This window comes from Taudactylus pleione, unplaced genomic scaffold (genome assembly GCF_031769625.1).
Source record: "Taudactylus pleione unplaced genomic scaffold, aTauple2 ptg000524l, whole genome shotgun sequence".
Lineage (NCBI taxonomy): Eukaryota > Metazoa > Chordata > Amphibia > Anura > Myobatrachidae > Taudactylus > Taudactylus pleione.
Window position 1 is genome coordinate 3,613,392 of NW_028284926.1, and position 21,088 is coordinate 3,634,479.

Consider the following 21,088-nt stretch of genomic DNA (forward strand, 5'->3'; position numbering starts at 1 on the left):
ATTATACCATTACTGCATTGTGACATGTAATATTATACCATTACTGCAGTGTGATATGTAATATTATACCATTACTGCAGTGTGATATGTAATATTATACCATTACTGCAGTGTGATATGTAATATTATACCATTACTGCAGTGTGATATGTAACATTATACCGTTACTGCATTGTGATATGTAACATTTTACCATTACTGCAGTGTGATATGTAACATTATACCATTACTGCAGTGTGATATGTAACATTATACCATTACTGCAGTGTGATACTGTGTGTAACATTACACCATTACTGCTGTGTGATATGTAACATTATACCATTACTGCAGTGTGATATGTAACATCATACCATTACTGCAGTGTGATATGTAACATTACACCATTACTGCTGTGTGATATGTAACATTATACCATTACTGCAGTGTGATATGTAACATTATACCGTTACTGCATTGTGATATGTAACATTATACCATTACTGCAGTGTAATACTGATATGTAACATTATACCATTACTGCAGTGTGATATGTAACATTATACCATTACTGCAGTGTGATATGTAACATTATACCATTACTGCAGTGTGATACTGTATGTAACATTACACCATTACTGCTGTGTGATATGTAACATTATACCATTACTGCAGTGTGATATGTAACATTATACAATTACTGCAGTGTGATATGTAACATTACACCATTACTGCTGTGTGATATGTAACATTATACCATTACTGCAGTGTGATATGTTACATTATAGCATTACTGCAGTGTGATATGGTACATGATACCATTACTGCTGTGTGATATGTTACATGATACCATTACTGCTGTGTGATATGTTACATGATACCATTACTGCTGTGTGATATGTAACATCATACCATTACTGCATTGTGATATGTAACATTATACCATTACTGCAGTGTGATACTGTATGTAACATTACACCATTACTGCTGTGTGATGTGTAACATTATACCATTACTGCAGTGTGATATGTAATATTATACCATTGCTGCAGTGTGATATGTTACATTATACCATTTCTGCTGTGTGATATGTTACATTATAGCATTACTGCACTGTGATATGTTACATGATACCATTACTGCTGTGTGATATGTAACATGATACCATTACTGCTGTGTGATACTGTATGTAACATTACACCATTACTGCAGTGCGATATGTTACATGATACCATTACTGCAGTGTGATATGTTACATGATACCGTTACTGCAGCGTGATATGTATCATCGTACCATTACTGCTGTGTGACATGTTACATTATACCATTACTGCAGTGTCATATGTAACATTACACCATTACTGCAGTCTGATATGTTACATTATACTAGGGGTGTGCACCGGCCATTTTTCGTGTTTTGTGTTTTGGTTTTGGATCTGGATCTTTCTTCTTGTTTTGGATCTGGATTGGTTTTGCCAAAACCACCCTTCGGTGTTTTGTGTTTTGGATCTGTATTTTTTTGAAAACAAGCATAAAAACAGCTAAAATCACAGAATGTGTTGGTTTTCCAGCTCCTATGCTATTATTAACCTCAATAACCTTAATTTCCACTCATTTCCAGTCTATTCTGAACACCTCACACCTCACAATAGTGTTTTTATGTCCAAAAGGTTGCACCGAGGTAGCTGGATGACTATGCTAAGCAACACGAGTGGGCGGCACAAACACGTGGCCCATCTAGGAGTGATACTGCAGTGGCAGACAGGATGGCAGTTTGAAAAACTAGGCCCCAAACAGTACATAATGCAAAGAAAAAAAAGAGGCGCAAGATGGAATTGTCCTTGGGCCCTGCCACCCACCCTTATGTTGTATAAACAGGACATGCACACTTTAACAAACCAATCATTTCAGCGCCAGGGTCTACCACACGACTGTGGCTGAAATGATTGGTTCGTTTGGGCCCCCACAAAACAAGCTGGCAATTAATGTGTCCCTGCACAAACTGGCTCTACGGAGGCAAGATGTCGTCCTCATCCTCCTCATCCACCGATTCCTCACCCTCTTCAGTGTTGTGTACATCCTCATCCTCACAGAGTATTAATTTGTCTCCACTAGAATCCACCACCACAGGTCCCTCTGTACGTTCTGGAGGCTGGTCTCCCTGGAAGAGTTGATAATTCATTTTTATGAACATCATCCTCTCCACATTTTGTGGAAGCAACCTCCTACGCCTTTCGCTGACAAGGTTCCCGGCTGCACTAAACACTCTTTCGGAGAACACACTGGAGGGGGGGCAACTCAGGTAAAATAGAGCCAGTTTGTACAGGGGCCTCCAAATTGCCTCTTTTTCCTGCCAGTACAGGTACGGACTGTCTGACATGCCTACTTGGATGCTGTCACCGATGTAATCCTCCACCATTCCGTCAATGGTGACAGTATCATATGCAGTTACAGTAGACTTGTCAGAAATTGTTGGCACGTCCTTCAGTCCGGACCAGATGTCCAAACCGGCCCTTGACTTATGACACAGGCGCATGCTTGGCGCTGCTGTTGTGTTGATGCACATGCGGCTACTGCGCATACTTTTCGCACACAAACACAGAAAAAATTTTTTATTTTATTTTTTGTGGAGTGCACTTTGGGGGTTACACCACCCTTTAACAGATAGACGCACGCTTGGCGCTGCTGCTTTGAGGATGCACGTACAGTGCACACAATTCACAAACACAGAAATTTTTTTTTATTTTTGTTGGAGGTACACTTTGGGGGTTACACCACCCTTTAACACACAGACGCACGCTTGTTGCTGCTGCTTTGAGGATGCAGGTGTGGCTACAGCCCACACAATTCACAAAGACAGGAAAAAAAAGAAGAATTTTTTATTTTTTGTAGAGCGCACTTTGGGGGTTACACCACCCTTTAACAGACGAGCCAGCCGGCCCTTTAGTTATGACACAGGCGCACGCTTGGCGCAACTTTGTTGATGCACGTGCGGCCACAGTGCACACAATTCACAAAGACAGAAAAAAAGAATTGTTTATTTTTTGTGGAGCGCACTTTGGGGGTTTCACCACCGTTTAACAAACAGATGCACGCTTAGCGCTGCTGCTTTGAGGATGCACGTACAGTGCACACAATTCACAAAAACAGAAAAAAAATTATATTTTTTGGAGTGCACTTTGGGGGTTACAGCACCCTTTAACGGACAAGCCAGCCGGCCCTTTACTTATGACACAGGCGCACGCTTGGCACTACTTTGTTGATGCACGTGCGGCTACTGCGCACACAATTCACAAACACAGAAAAAATATTTATTTTTTTGCACTTGGGGGGAGCACCCCTGATGGACAGAGCACCCCCTGGACAACACTACAGCACCCCTTTAGGACTGGGACACTGCACAGGACTTTGGAGTGGACACAGCCCCTATGGACAACTGACTGCACAACACAGTCCAGCCAGCCCCTATGGACTGTGGAGGAGTGGACACAGGGCCTGATTCAGAGCCGCTCGTAAGCGAGCGCTCAATTTAAATAGCCGGCCTCTTTTTCTGAACGAGTGAGCACAAATAGCGTCCGGCTCTGAATCAGGCCCACAGCCCCTATGGACAACAGCAGCACAGCACAACACAGCCAGCCCCTATAGACTTTGGAGGAGTGGACACAGCCCCTATGGACAACAGCAGCACAGCACAACACAACACAGCACTACACTACACTACACAGCCCAGCCAGCCCTAACTCCCACCCTCCATCTTCAATGTCCACAGCCGAATGAGAAACTGGCGCCGACGCGGGTACCTTATATAGAATCCAAAACCCGCGAGACCCGGAAGGCAGGATGATGACGTTTTGCCTCGATTTCAGATCCGAGTCAGGCGGGAAAAGTCGAGCCTGACTCGGATCGGCCTCGGATCGGGGGGGCTCTGGGTAGTTCGGATTTCAGAAATCCGAACCCGCTCACCCCTACATTATACCATTACTGCAGTGTGATAAGTAACATTATACCATTACTGCAGTGTGATATGTAACATTATACCATTACTGCATTGTGATATGTAACATTATACCATTACTGCAGTGTGATATGTTACATTATTATACCATTACTGCAGTGTGATATGTTACATGATACCATTACTGCATTGTGATATGTTACATGATACCATTACTGCTGTGTGATATGTTACATGATACCATTACTGCTGTGTGATATGTAACATTATACCATTACTGCAGTGTGATATGTTACAGTATACCATTACTGCAGTGTGATATGTTACATTATACCATTACTGCAGTGTAATATGTTACAGTATACCATTACTGCAGTGTGATATGTTACATTATACCATTACTGCAGTGTGATATGTAACACTATACCATTACTGCAGTGTGATATGTAACATTATACCATTACTGCAGTGTGATATGTTACATTATAGCATTACTGCAGTGTGATATGTAACATGATACCATTACTGCTGTGTGATATGTAACACTATACCATTACTGCAGTGTGATATGTAACATTATACCATTACTGCAGTGTCATATGTAACATTATACCATTACTGCAGTGTGATATGTAACATGATACCATTACTGCAGTGTGATATGTAACATGATACCATTACTGCTGTGTGATATGTTACATTATAGCATTACTGCAGTGTGATATGTAACATTACACCATTACTGCAGTGTCATATGTAACATTATACCATTACTGCTGTGTGATATGTAACATGATACCATTACTGCAGCGTGATACGTAACATGATACCATTATTGCTGTGTGATATGTTACATTATAGCATTACTGCAGTGTGATATGTAACATTATACCATTACTGCAGTGTGATACGTAACATGATACCATTACTGCAGTGTCATATGTAACATTATACCATTACTGCAGTGTGATACGTAACATGATACCATTACTGCTGTGTGATATGTAACATGATATAATTACTGCAGTGTGATACGTAACATGATACCATTACTGCTGTGTGATATGTAATATCTTTTGTGGCCTTTATTGCTCACACTGCTGTAACAGATGAATGGAGAGCTATGCCCGCAGTATTCTGAGAACCCCAAGCAATAACCTCTCCCTTTCTGAATAATAATCTTCTCTGCCCTGACATATACTGCAGGTGTAACGCTGGTAAGAATATTAGAGGAGGCATCTGATAGTTGCCTTCTTATTGTGCCTATGTTTGACACTCAGGGCAGGGTGATAAGGTGAAAAGGATGATTTATAATTCCACTTATTGGGGGGACATAAAAGAAATGCCAACCAACACAATTTATCAAAAAATTGCCCTCGCGATACTGCCCCAGAGCGGTCTCGAGGTATATACTGTATACATGCAGGAGCTGAGTAGCTGGCCCGCATATGTGCAGTGGTACGGAAAGCTTAGATTTGCGCTTTTAGTGATACTTTGGTGACAAAAAAAGATTTAAAAATAGATTAATTTTATTTAAAAAAAATGTAAAAATAATTCTTCCATGGGGAAAAAGCTAGAATTCATTTTCTCAGTATCGGGGTGGGTGCAGGTCTCACCAGAATTTCGTACACGTATTCGCATCCACCTGCGCTGAGGTTAGTGACACAACTGAGCTGTCTGCAGCTTACGTCCCCTGCACCACTGAATCCTTCACTCACCACTCGCTGGGGCCGAGGAATGCTGCGCGGCTGCCAGCCCCAATGTGTGGCATTTTATGCCATCTGTCTCCGTTTAGCTCTATTCTTTCTTTTTGCTGCTCTTTCGTTTCCACGTTTCGTTTTTTTTTTGTGTGGGAGGTTTGAACACAGAACGCGGTAAACCCTCCAGAACGTTAACTGCTCTTGGAGGGAATAGCCTTGAGCTGCAAATGATTATCTCTCGATTTCATGTTTCAAAAGTTCTCTGGATCGCAGAACAAAAATAACATGTGGTTGGAATTCTGAGGCTTTGTGAGCTTTAACGAGATAAATATGTACTTGCCTCATGTCTAATGATCTTAAAAACGTTATAAGAATTAAGTCTAAAGCTCATTAAGAATAAATCAGCTGTAGAGATGGAACTGTGTATTACCCAACACGAACAGCGCTATTACCGTACATGCACCGTGTATGGTCCACGAGAAAGTGGATTAGCCACAACGGCTCGTTACTTTCGTGCGTTAGGCAGACATGGGTGTAAATGTACTAACCAGCATTTTCTTTGCTGCTTAGCAAATCCTCACACATTGTCAGCGGGGTTTCACCTCCGAAGCGCCAGTTTGCAAGGCGACAATTCAAACTACAGTACAGGAGATATGCGGCTTTTTTTTTTTTTATAAAATCCTAAATTATATGGCAGATTAGGTTAAACTGCATAGTAAAAACGGATGGAAAACATACAGTTTTACCAAATACGTTTACTTTCAGCCTTTTCTGTGTATCCTTTACTTTCTGTTCTTACATACGATAAACGAAATGACTGTATAGGAGTGGAGAGGGTTAAACCTCCTAGGCTGTGGGGGGAATCATGTGATAATTAGGGCCTATGGGTTTTCAGAGTCGTAGGTATTAGCAGGGATATCAGAGTTTGTTGGAGGCGGAGTCAGCCTGTTTTGTTCCTGTCTTCCCACCCTCCATCCCTAAATTTTACGTTATGTGCTCTCTTTGATTGGCGTTTGGTGATTGTTTCACTGGCTATTTTAGGCGGGAAAGAACGGCAGGTTACCTATTAGCGCTGTGAATATTGGTTTACTTTTTGTTTCGCTCACCTTTGTTGACTGTTTTTGTTTGCTGGACCACCCCGCCGGGGGCAGCATCATCACCTTACCGGGTGGGTAGTCAAGGTAGAAGGCTTGAGTGTATGTGTTGTGGTTAGAGTGTTTATAGTGTTGGGTTTGGGCTGTTGTTAACCGTTCTTTCTTTGCCACCATATTTAAATTAATTTAATTAATTTTAGTAACTAAGGGGGAGATGTATCATCGGCAAAAATGCGGTAAAACCCCAGAGAATGCAGTTTTTGGGGGTTTTACCGCATTCCGCGTATGTATTAAGCAGCAGAATGGCTTCGCGTTGCTAGGTAACGCCACCTTCAGGTGGCGTTATCCAATAGAAGCCTATGGGCTTCTTAGAGCGACGCTCGGGGTTGGGAGGTATCCGGATGGATCCCTCCCATGAGCCCCCGCGGCCCGCGTCCTTCTGCGTATGCGCAGAAGGACTTCTGGGTGTTAAACCCGGAAGTCCCTCTGCCCGGCAGCATCGCAAAGGACAGCTCTCATCGAGAGAGCTGTTCTTTGCAATATTCTTGGTACATACCGCAGTATGTACGCGAAGTCGGGGGGATGTCCCGCATCGGCGATGTCGCCGATGATATATCTCCCCCTAATTCATTATCTGTTATTTAAATAAAATAGCTAACAAATTCTGCCAAACACAAGTCTCTGTGTCTTTATTTCAATTGAGTATGTGTTATTATCGCTTATTAACACGCGGGTCAATCCTCAGACAATAGGAGGTTTATTGATAGCTCAAACAGCGAGCAGCGTCAGCGAACTTGCTCGTGTCTTCAAAATTCAGCCAAAAATCACACTGTTTGCACATTTACCATAAAAAAAAAAATCAAGATGGCGGTATAAAAACAGGCAAATTCAAAACATGCTACTTTATGTGGTTTGGCCTTCAATAAAATTTCCATACTGCAAAATAGGCAAAAAACATGCAGTTTTGCAATACAGCACTTCGGTGAATGAACCTAGGCAGAGGTGTGTGGAGTGGGTGCTAGTTACTAAATAATGACTTCTTGATCACCTTGGGGTTTGATATGTGGGACATCTTCATCTGTCGTGTGTATTCCTAGGACATTTTATTGTGACTATTACACATGCGTCATAATTCAACAAGAAACCTGGTTTGTATCCTGTGAGCGCTAGATAAGAACAATCGCATCCGTTCTCCTGCTGTCCTGAGCAAGGCCGTAGAGAGCACGGATGGGCCTGGGTACTGGGGGGGCGTGGCTAAATTGTGGAGGCATAGCCACACCCACTACTGCACATCGATCGCTCCTGCCCCATCTCAGGCAGACAGAGAGAGACTGCTGCTGCCTCCCTAGCCCTCCGCAGACCAGCAGACAGCAGCGTGTGTTGTGCTGGGGAGAGAGGTTGCTGCTGCTGACAGGTAAGAAGTATACAGATGGGGGGAGGGGGGACCCAGACCCCTCCAAAAAACCTGGGGTCCCCCCTCCACCCCATCAGCTCCTTTAAACTGCTAGACACTCTCGAAATGCCGACCGCCGGCTTACCGACTGTCTAATCCCAGGCAGGGGTGTAATGATAGGCGTCGAAATTATTATCCCTACGGCAGGAGCCCGACATCTGGCATACCGAACGAAGGTAAGCCGGGCAGCCAGCGCGGACAGCTGCGGGAGCAGGGGGGGGGGGGGGAGAGTTGGTTAGGGGTTCCCGGGGGGGGGGGGACTTAGGAGGTTAGACACCCCACCGGAGGGTTAGGCTAGGGTAAGGGGGGTTAGGTAGCCCCGGGGGGAGGTTAGGGTTGGGCACCCCCCTCCGGGAGGGTTAGGTTTAGGCTGCGGGGAAGGGGGGGGATTAGGTTTAGGCATACCGTTCCCCTCCTGGGTGATGTGACCACCACCGTAACAAAATGCTAATAAACGTTGGGGTGCATGTTATGTATATGGAGTTATAACCGTTAATAGGTCAAGCACATTTCTTGCAATACATTCATATATACACTATTATAACAATATGACATGTGCACATATCTGGTCTTACCTTCAATCTGGTCTAATGAAAATTCAATCTGCGGAAATAAAAGAAAGTTTTATTTTGTTAAAACCATTTGTGACTAATAGAGACCATGTGCAAAATTGACATAAACCACACTTACCTACCCTCCCGATTTGGTCGGGAGCCTCCCGAAAATCGGGTGTCGCTCCCGACCTCCCGGGAAGGCAGGCAAGTCTCCCGGCTGCCGCCGACCCCTCGTGGCCCACCCCAATTGTTTGTAAAACCCCCGGCAGCGAAGGGGGGCGGTGACGCGATTCGCGTCATTTTGGCCCCGCCCCCTGCATCACACTGCCTGTAATATCGGCAGTGTGTAGCGGGGGCGGGGCCAAAACGTCGCACTCGCGTGGCTCCACCCCGCCCACAAAATGTGTCATCTGGCCGCCCCCGCCCCCGTTTGCTGCCCCCCCCCCCCCCCAGTAATGCCGATCTGGCTGCTCCCTCCCGGAAGGGGCAGCCAGATAGTCGGCAAGTATGACATAAACCTACATAATCAGGGGTGACGATAACAGTGGGCCTGATTCAGAGCTGGACGCTATTTGCGGACGGTCGTTCAGAAAAAGGGGCCGGCTATTTAAATTAAGCGCTCGCTCTTTGCGGTCTGTTGACGCCTCTATGTCTGAGCGAGCGAACGAAACATGCGCTCGCTATTTTGTAAAATGACGCTGCTTTGTTAATTATGCACACCCTTAAAACGCCCATTTTGACCGTTTGGCACGCCTGCGTTCGCATCTCCACTCCCCGTTTTCAAGCACCTTCCCGTTACCACCCACAAACGCCTCATCCTGTCACTCAAATTAGCAGGCACTCGCTATTTTGCGAGCGCACAATTTCCGACTGCAATGACTGGTTGGCTCATGCGCATTACGACCCATACGCATGCGCAGATGTGCGAACATCGCTCGGAGCGGCCGCTTACGAGCGGCTCTGAATCAGGCCCAGTGTTCAAACTAGAGAAGTGCGGGTCCAGTACTCAGAGAGCCAACAACAACTGAATTTAGGGGTTCCGAGTCGAACCAAGTCTGAGTTCGGATGTTCCTGTGGTCCTGTGATTTTAAAACCGAACTCGAGTTTGGATTGCATGAAGAACAGGTCAAAATTACGTCATTTAGCTTTTTTTTTTAAAATACAGATCCAAAAACCAAAACCAAAAACACACAGGTGGTTTTGCAAAACCAAATTACAAAGATGAATCCGGATCCAAAACCAAAACCAAAACCCAGGGGTCATCACACATCTCGAGTTCAAACCTTTTATTTTGTTTAAATTGAAGCCTAGAAGCAGATTCGTCCGCCAATGTTTGGCTTATCTAATATTCATGAGAATGTATCCTATCCATGCACAAGGGACTGGCTTACTAACAGCGCCTAACAATCATTGCCGGCGGTAGTTTGCTGGTGGCAAGGCGGACGTAAAGCGAGCAGGCTGCGTGCGGTAGAATAACTAGTGGACCTTGGAGTGCGACAATCCCCATCTTTATATGTTCACTGAGCGCAACTATAATATCATTTATTTAGCATTTTAAATATTATTCAATAATAAATAAATTTACCGCAAAAATCTCTTCCAGGCTCTTATTACGGCTACACAACCACCCAATTACCCTGCTGCTTTGGTATTACCTATAACCATATTATGGCTGTAACGTCCACATCAAAATATGCCAGTAATAACATAATGAACAAATGATTCCAAAACAAGATTAAATTAATAAGTATATTTAGCTACTTTGAAGAGATTCCCATCCCTTAAATCCTTCAGGGGCTCACATCAATGCACAATCTGACCCTGAGAGTTTTACTAGCTCATTTCCCGCTCTGGTAGAACTAGAACTTGGCATTGTGGTGCCCAAAGAACAATCGACACAACCTCAGACGCTGGGACTCTGTCCAGAGATGCGAGTGTTTCGTATTTGGTGTCCCGTCAGACCCGCGCTAACGAGCGTTCTGAAACTTTCAGCTTGTTATGAGAAATGTAAGAAAAGCAATAACACAAATGCACCTAAACAACGGCCATCCTGTGGTATCATTACACATTTCCCCAGAATGACTCAGTCTGGAGCAGAAATTTTATCTTCTAACAAATAAACACGGGACCACATCCTCCCAAATTGTCCGTTATGTATAAAAAAGAAGAAAAAAAATTCTCCAAATTACAAATAAAATGAAAAATGTTTCCATATGAAAGGAAACATATATTTTATTCTAGAGCTCGCAGTATGCTGTGCTTACTTTTCATCACGATCCAAGCCACAAGTACAAATGGTCTATCCTTGATGTACAGATCTGTCCTCATACATATAGCCTCAATACGCCACGCAGCGCGATTTTCCTGGCGTGAGTGAGCCGCCAGGTCCTGTGAAACCATGCTAGCGTCGGTCGTCTTTTTTCACCGAAAATGCGTACGCACCAGCAGACTGTGGTGATTCATTTGATACGTGACACTTGTATATCTGTGTGCGACTGAGTCTGTATATGAAGCACAACGGAACTTGGAATGAAAAGGAAGCTGTGGACGCTTGTGCGTTTGTAGCACTTCGTTAAAGACTAAGGCCCTCATTCAGAGCCGTTCGCTATTTGCGGTCGTTCGTTTTCTAAAAAGGGGTGGCTATTCAAATGAACCGTTCGCACTTTGCGGACTGTTCACGCCTCTAAGTCTGAACGACCGAGCAAAACATGCGAACGTAATTTTGAAAAATACGCCCCCTGGCCGCTCGCACCATACGTCATGTCCGCTATTTATTAGATTAATCGAGTACATCGACCAGCGTATGAACTGCTCGCTATTCTTGTGGTTGGTTTTTTCAACCACTATTTTGCGAGCAGTTCTGAGTTAAAAAAAAACAAGTGACGTGGTCAATGACGCTGCTGGATTAATTATGCACTCCCTTAAAACGCCCGTTTTGACCTTTAAGCACGCCTGCGATCGGATTTCCACTCCCCGTTTTCAAGCACCTTCCCCTGTTACCACCCACATACGCCTCATTCTGTCACTCAAAATAGCAGGCATTCGCTATTTTGCTAACACATGAATTTCGACCGCACTGACTGGTTCGCGCATGCGTATAACGATCCGTATGCATGCGCAGTTGGGCAAACATCGCTCGGAGCGAACGAGCTGCCGCTTACGAGTGGCTCTGAATCAGGCCCTAAGTATACTTATTGCATGCCAAATGAATCAGCACAGTCTGCTGGTACATCCTAGTTGCAACTTAGGCACATTTTCTGTGAAGAGAAAAGACACTAGCAGAGTTTCACGGGACCTGGCGTGCCAAAGAGGGTAAGTTTGGTGCGACTGCAGCAAATATCTTTAAGGACACATCTGTAGGATGGAAAAGCGATCCAAGTTACTGATCGTTGGACCTAGTATACCAGATCTAATACATCAGGACTCCAGCTTGGTGGAGGAACTTAAATGCTAAATAACTCCATCCAGTCTTTATCTCACCTGTCTTTTAAGGAAGACTTCATACTGTATGTCAATGGTCCAAATGGACCTCTTTACATTTGGCTACGCTTTCATATAGAAGGTCAGCGCCCTAAAACCCACCGGAGGTTTCTGGTCATAACAATGAACTTCCTGAAGGTTAGTGTAGCAAAAAGCATCTACACCCCCAAGGCCGGCACCCACAATGGTCTCGTCCTTCTAGACCATGCAAGTTAGACCACTGGCATATTAACACTTAGGGGTATATTTACTAAAGTGAGAGTTTCTAAAAGTGGACATGTGGCCTATAAGAACCAATCAGATTCTACGTAACATTTAACTAGCACCTTCAAGAAGATAATAGCTGGGGCAGATGTACTGAGCTCTGCAAAGTGATAAATTGGAAAGTGATAAACTACCAGCCAATCAGCTCCGAACTGGCATTTTTCAAACACAGCCTGTAACACAGGCTTGCCTACCCTCCCGATTTGGTCAGGAGCCTCCTGATTTTCTGGTGCTGCTCCCGACCCCCCAGAGAGGCAGGCAAGCCTCCCGACAGCCAGCAACCCTCCCGACCTCCCCCCAGAATAAACTAAAAACCCCCGCAGCAGGGGGGGGCAATGACACGATTCGCGCTGAATTGCATCATTGTGGCCCCGCCTCCTGCTTCACAATGCTGAAAATAACGGCATTGTGAAGAGGTGGTGGGGCCACGATGAAGCGATCACGTGGCCTCGCCCCCAGCTCCGCCCCCAATGTGATGTCACTGGCCGGGCACGCCCCCCGCTGTTAGCTGACAATCAGCTCCCTCCCGGTGGGGAGGGAACTGATTGTCGGCAAGTATGCTGTAACATGACAGTTAGGAGCTGAGTGGTTGGTGGCTTATCACTCTCCAATTTATCACTTTCCAGAGCTTAGTACATCTCCCAGAATCTGACTGCTTGCTCTGGGCAATATCTCCACTTCTAAAAACTCTCACTTTAGTAAATGGACCCCCTAGTGTGAGTGCAGGTGCTGACTATATTGACCTGTATGATATGTGCATCTTAGCTTGCACTCTAAAAATCAATAAGAGAGAGCAAATTTTCTGCTTGTACCAACAACTTTTCCATCACTAAAATGCAATCGTATAGGCATAATAACATCACCCGTCTTTTCGGTATGTAGCTGGCACCTTTGTGGGGACCTGGCATAGCATTTCATCATCGCACATTTTTACATCCAGCTAATTTACGGGACAGCCTAAGATGCAGAATCCGCTGAGTTTCTAGCAAGAGAAAAATGCTGCAATGAGAAAATATAATAATGTTTTCTCATTTACATCCATCTCCTGTGAAAAATCTAATTTGTGGCGCAAATCTTCCATTATTTTATCCTTTTCTGCTACTGAGTTGTAAAAACAAAAATAATTTTTTGCTCTGAGAATTTTTGGAGTGTGATGGATGAAACAGGCCGGGCGCGGTGACGGAGACAGGTTATTTGTTAGTAGGCGAGATGTTATACTCTACATTAGTCTACAGCAGGGGTTCCCAACCACGGTCCTCAAGGCACACTAACAGTCCAGGTTTTAAGGATGGCCATAGTTGAGCACAGGTGTCTTAATTAGTACCTCAGTTATTTTGATTTAACCATCTGTGCTCAATCATGGATATCACTAAAACCTGGACTGTTAAGTGTGCCTTGAGGGCCGAGGTTGTGAAACACTGGCCTACAGTGTTGGAGATCGGTCCAATGTAATCAGTGCTAAAAAAAGGTTTATTTCTGCTGGGATCTGGGTGATCAAGGTAAAGGGCCCCATACACGATCCGACGGCTGACACATCGGGCAATCTGCTACCCGACCGCCCGATATGCAGGCCCCCCTCCCCCACCCCCACTTAGACTAGCATGAGATCGTCCCTCGATTCTTCAGATCTCTTGTGCAGACAGAAAGACCTGGAGGAGCGACAGACGACCCCACAGGAGCGCGCAGTGCCCGATATCATGCCCACGCACAGAACGATATAGCTGCAATATCGTTCCAAACCATCGGATCGGCCGCTACAGTATATCGCTCCGTGTGTGGAGGCCTTAAATTGCTCAACGTCCAAACAAAATGTGTGATAAATTGAGGAATCTGTTGCTACATTGTAACCACTAGAGATGTGCGCATGTTTTGGTTTATTTGGTTTTGGATCCGAATTCATCTTTTTGTTTTGTTTTTAGATCTGTATTTAAAAAGAAAAAAGCTGCTAAAATTACGTCATTTTGAAGTATTAGCCTGCAATCCAAGATCCGAGTTCCAAACCGCGCGAAGATCCGAACCTGGACTTGGTTCGACTCGAAACCCCCACATTCGGTTGTTGTCGGTTCTCTTAGAACTGGACCCGCACATCTCTAGTAACCGCTGCCTTTAAATATCCGGAAGAGCATTTTCCTTATGTCAGTTAATCAAACAATTACAGGAACATTGAATTTTACAGCAAATATGAAACAACTGGCTTAACTAGAATGATCATTTTATTACCCATTTCGAGAACTCAGACTTACTGTAATAAGTTCTTGGCTCATTTCAGAGTCATTCTATGGTTTTTACATTGTTTAAACCAGTTAATTTGTGACTTCCACATAACAAATGAATGTGTGGACAAGTACTGGAGACCGGGCCCTGTCCCAAAAATTATCACAAAACTGATGTTTTATACTGAACACAGTCCAGGAAATTGGTCTCTTGTCCTAATATATTTAAAGTACTTTCTCAGTGATAACAGTGCTGAGTTTCCATGGGGCCTATTCATCATCACTTAATTTTTAGAAAAGCAGGTGAAAATTAACATTTTCACCTACAATTGTAAAAATTAAGTTATAAGGCCATTGATCAAGAAAATAAAGCAGGAGATATCACAGATATCTAGTACTTACTTTCCTCTCCCGGAATGGCCCAATGACCCCATACACTAGTATCACAGATATCTCCTACTTACTTTCCTCTCCCGGAATGGCCCACTGTCCCCATATACTAGTATCACAGATGTCTCCAGCTTACCTTCCTCTCCCGGAATGGCCCTCTGTCCCCATACACTAGTATCACAGATATCTCCTGCTTACCTTCCTCTCCCGGAATGGCCCTCTGTCCCCATACACTAGTATCACAGATATCTCCTGCTTACCTTCCTCTCCCGGAATGGCCCTCTGTCCCCATACACTAGTATCACAGATATCTCCTGCTTACCTTCCTCTCCCGGAATGGCCCGCTGTCCCCATATACTAGTATCACAGATGTCTCCTACTTACTTTCCTCTCCCGGAATGGCCCGCTGTCCCCATATACTAGTATCACAGATATCTCCTGCTTACCTTCCTCTCCCGGAATGGCCCGCTGTCCCCATACACTAGTAACACAGATATCTCCTGCTTACCTTCCTCTCCCGGAATAGCCCGCTGTCCCCATACACTAGTATCACAGATATCTCCTACTTACTTTCCTCTACCGGAATGGCCCACTGTCCCCATACACTATTATCACAGATATCTCCTGCTTACCTTCCTCTCCCGGAATGGCCCTCTGTCCCCCACACACTAGTATCACAGATATCTCCTGATTACCTTCCTCTCCCGGAATGGCCCTCTGTCCCCATACACTAGTATCACAGATATCTCCTGCTTACCTTCCTCTCCCGGAATGGCCCGCTGTCCCCATATACTAGTATCACAGATGTCTCCTGCTTACCATCCTCTCACGGAATGGCCCTCTGTCCCCATACACTAGTATCACAGATGTCTCCTGCTTACCTTCCTCTCCCAGAATGGCCCTCTGTCCCCATACACTAGTATCACAGATATCTCCTGCTTACCTTCCTCTCCCGGAATGGCCCTCTGTCCCCATACACTAGTATCACAGATATCTCCTGCTTACCTTCCTCTCCCGGAATGGCCCTCTGTCCCCATACACTAGTATCACAGATATCTCCTGCTTACCTTCCTCTCCCGGAATGGCCCGCTGTCCCCATATACTAGTATCACAGATGTCTCCTACTTACTTTCCTCTCCCGGAATGGCCCGCTGTCCCCATATACTAGTATCACAGATATCTCCTGCTTACCTTCCTCTCCCGGAATGGCCCGCTGTCCCCATACACTAGTAACACAGATATCTCCTGCTTACCTTCCTCTCCCGGAATAGCCCGCTGTCCCCATACACTAGTATCACAGATATCTCCTACTTACTTTCCTCTACCGGAATGGCCCACTGTCCCCATACACTATTATCACAGATATCTCCTGCTTACCTTCCTCTCCCGGAATGGCCCTCTGTCCCCCACACACTAGTATCACAGATATCTCCTGATTACCTATCTCTCCCGGAATGGCCCTCTGTCCCCATACACTAGTATCACAGATATCTCCTGCTTACCTTCCTCTCCCGGAATGGCCCGCTGTCCCCATACACTAGTATCACAGATATCTCCTGCTTACCTTCCTCTCCCGGAATGGCCCTCTGTCCCCATACACTAGTATCACAGATATCTCCTGCTTACCTTCCTCTCCCGGAATGGCCCGCTGTCCCCATATACTAGTATCACAGATGTCTCCTACTTACTTTCCTCTCCCGGAATGGCCCGCTGTCCCCATATACTAGTATCACAGATATCTCCTGCTTACCTTCCTCTCCCGGAATGGCCCGCTGTCCCCATACACTAGTAACACAGATATCTCCTGCTTACCTTCCTCTCCCGGAATAGCCCGCTGTCCCCATACACTAGTATCACAGATATCTCCTACTTACTTTCCTCTACCGGAATGGCCCACTGTCCCCATACACTATTATCACAGATATCTCCTGCTTACCTTCCTCTCCCGGAATGGCCCTCTGTCCCCCACACACTAGTATCACAGATATCTCCTGATTACCTTCCTCTCCCGGAATGGCCCTCTGTCCCCATACACTAGTATCACAGATATCTCCTGCTTACCTTCCTCTCCCGGAATGGCCCGCTGTCCCCATATACTAGTATCACAGATGTCTCCTGCTTACCATCCTCTCACGGAATGGCCCTCTGTCCCCATACACTAGTATCACAGATGTCTCCTGCTTACCTTCCTCTCCCAGAATGGCCCTCTGTCCCCATACACTAGTATCACAGATATCTCCTGCTTACCTTCCTCTCCCGGAATGGCTCGCTGTCCCCATACAGTAGTATCACAGATATCTCCTACTTACCTTTCTCTCCCGGAATGGCCAGCTGTCCCCATACACTAGTATCACAGACATCTCCTGCTTACCTTTCTCTCCCGGAATGGCCTGCTTTCCCCATACACTAGTATCACAGATATCTCCTGCTTACCTTCCTATCCCGGAATGGACCGCTGTCCCTACACTAGTATCACAGATATCTCCTGCTTACCTTCCTCTCCCGGAATAACCGGCTGTCCCCATACACTAGTATCAGTTATCTCCTGCTTACCTTCCTTTTGCGGAATTGCCCGCTGTCCCCATACACTAGTATCACAGATATCTCCTGCTTACCTTTCTCTCCCGGAATGGCCGTTGTCCCCATACACTAGTATCACAGATATCTCTACTTACCTTCCTTTTGCGGAATGGCCCGCTGTCCCCATACACTAGTATCACAGATATCTCCAGCTTACCTTCCTCTCCCGGAATGGCCCTCTGTCCCCATACACTAGTATCACAGATATCTCCTGCTTACCTTCCTCTCCCGGAATGGCCCTCTGTCCCCATACACTAGTATCACAGATATCTCCTGCTTACCTTCCTCTCCCGGAATGGCCCTCTGTCCCCATACACTAGTATCACAGATATCTCCTGCTTACCTTCCTCTCCCGGAATGGCCCGCTGTCCCCATATACTAGTATCACAGATGTCTCCTACTTACTTTCCTCTCCCGGAATGGCCCGCTGTCCCCATATACTAGTATCACAGATATCTCCTGCTTACCTTCCTCTCCCGGAATGGCCCGCTGTCCCCATACACTAGTAACACAGATATCTCCTGCTTACCTTCCTCTCCCGGAATAGCCCGCTGTCCCCATACACTAGTATCACAGATATCTCCTACTTACTTTCCTCTACCGGAATGGCCCACTGTCCCCATACACTATTATCACAGATATCTCCTGCTTACCTTCCTCTCCCGGAATGGCCCTCTGTCCCCCACACACTAGTATCACAGATATCTCCTGATTACCTTCCTCTCCCGGAATGGCCCTCTGTCCCCATACACTAGTATCACAGATATCTCCTGCTTACCTTCCTCTCCCGGAATGGCCCGCTGTCCCCATATACTAGTATCACAGATGTCTCCTGCTTACCATCCTCTCACGGAATGGCCCTCTGTCCCCATACACTAGTATCACAGATGTCTCCTGCTTACCTTCCTCTCCCAGAATGGCCCTCTGTCCCCATACACTAGTATCACAGATATCTCCTGCTTACCTTCCTCTCCCGGAATGGCTCGCTGTCCCCATACAGTAGTATCACAGATATCTCCTACTTACCTTTCTCTCCCGGAATGGCCAGCTGTCCCCATACACTAGTATCACAGACATCTCCTGCTTACCTTTCTCTCCCGGAATGGCCTGCTTTCCCCATACACTAGTATCACAGATATCTCCTGCTTACCTTCCTATCCCGGAATGGACCGCTGTCCCTACACTAGTATCACAGATATCTCCTGCTTACCTTCCTCTCCCGGAATAACCGGCTGTCCCCATACACTAGTATCAGTTATCTCCTGCTTACCTTCCTTTTGCGGAATTGCCCGCTGTCCCCATACACTAGTATCACAGATATCTCCTGCTTACCTTTCTCTCCCGGAATGGCCGTTGTCCCCATACACTAGTATCACAGATATCTCTACTTACCTTCCTTTTGCGGAATGGCCCGCTGTCCCCATACACTAGTATCACAGATATCTCCAGCTTACCTTCCTCTCCCGGAATGGCCCTCTGTCCCCATACACTAGTATCACAGATATCTCCTGCTTACCTTCCTCTCCCGGAATGGCCCTCTGTCCCCATACACTAGTATCACAGATATCTCCTGCTTACCTTCCTCTCCCGGAATGGCCCTCTGTCCCCATACACTAGTATCACAGATATCTCCTGCTTACCTTCCTCTCCCGGAATGGCCCGCTGTCCCCATATACTAGTATCACAGATGTCTCCTACTTACTTTCCTCTCCCGGAATGGCCCGCTGTCCCCATATACTAGTATCACAGATATCTCCTGCTTACCTTCCTCTCCCGGAATGGCCCGCTGTCCCCATACACTAGTAACACAGATATCTCCTGCTTACCTTCCTCTCCCGGAATAGCCCGCTGTCCCCATACACTAGTATCACAGATATCTCCTACTTACTTTCCTCTACCGGAATGGCCCACTGTCCCCATACACTATTATCACAGATATCTCCTGCTTACCTTCCTCTCCCGGAATGGCCCTCTGTCCCCCACACACTAGTATCACAGATATCTCCTGATTACCTTCCTCTCCCGGAATGGCCCTCTGTCCCCATACACTAGTATCACAGATATCTCCTGCTTACCTTCCTCTCCCGGAATGGCCCGCTGTCCCCATATACTAGTATCACAGATGTCTCCTGCTTACCATCCTCTCACGGAATGGCCCTCTGTCCCCATACACTAGTATCACAGATGTCTCCTGCTTACCTTCCTCTCCCAGAATGGCCCTCTGTCCCCATACACTAGTATCACAGATATCTCCTGCTTACCTTCCTCTCCCGGAATGGCTCGCTGTCCCCATACAGTAGTATCACAGATATCTCCTACTTACCTTTCTCTCCCGGAATGGCCAGCTGTCCCCATACACTAGTATCACAGACATCTCCTGCTTACCTTTCTCTCCCGGAATGGCCTGCTTTCCCCATACACTAGTATCACAGATATCTCCTGCTTACCTTCCTATCCCGGAATGGACCGCTGTCCCTACACTAGTATCACAGATATCTCCTGCTTACCTTCCTCTCCCGGAATAACCGGCTGTCCCCATACACTAGTATCAGTTATCTCCTGCTTACCTTCCTTTTGCGGAATTGCCCGCTGTCCCCATACACTAGTATCACAGATATCTCCTGCTTACCTTTCTCTCCCGGAATGGCCGTTGTCCCCATACACTAGTATCACAGATATCTCTACTTACCTTCCTTTTGCGGAATGGCCCGCTGTCCCCATACACTAGTATGGGGACAGAATTCATCAAGCCCCGAAAATCTAATATTTTCGGAGCTTGAGCGCGGGAGCATTCGCCATCTTCAGGGTATCCGGTTGTCTGATCGACCTCAGTTAGATCGACAAAACATACATCGACCACCGTACATCAACTCCATCGAGGTCCACAGGTACTGTACTATAGGTCGACAAACTATACAAACTGTAGATCGACTGCACCTCTATATCGACAAAAATTAGATCAACACGGACACTACATATGATCGAAACAAAGCATACCGACTATAAGAAGATCGACAACACACATAATAGACATAATAAAAGATCAAAACTAAATAGGTCGTCAGGTAAAAGATCGACATATAAATAGGTTGACAGTTAAAAGATCAACATATAAAAGATCGACGAGTCCAAGTTCGACACCAAATAGTTCGACAGTTAACAGATCAACATATCTAAGATTGAAGAGTCCTAGATCGAAACTATATAGATCAACAGTTAATAGATCGACAAATAAATGATCGACACATTACAGTTAGACAATACAAAAAGTTGTACATCCTAGATGCTGATCCGCTAATAGCACATCCCCCGCCATTACTTTCAACCGTGGCACTACAGGTCCCAGCCAGTCCTTACATCCCTGCAGGCGCTCCTGGCAATGCAAGCCCCAACATCCACCCTGCAGCCCTTATCCCTAATTGCTGG

At 45.8% G+C, this 21,088-nt stretch overlaps 1 protein-coding gene across 1 annotated transcript in view; it reads right to left on the reverse strand.

Moving 5' to 3' along the window:
* The window catches only part of MYL3 (myosin light chain 3), a 51,298-nt gene that overhangs the window by 19,214 nt on the left and 10,996 nt on the right, over positions 1 to 21,088 (reverse strand). Inside the window, exon 2 of the mRNA XM_088450787.1 lies at positions 8,757 to 8,784. Coding sequence (XP_088306913.1) covers positions 8,757 to 8,784 — 28 coding nt within the window. The remainder of the gene's footprint in view (positions 1 to 8,756; positions 8,785 to 21,088) is intronic.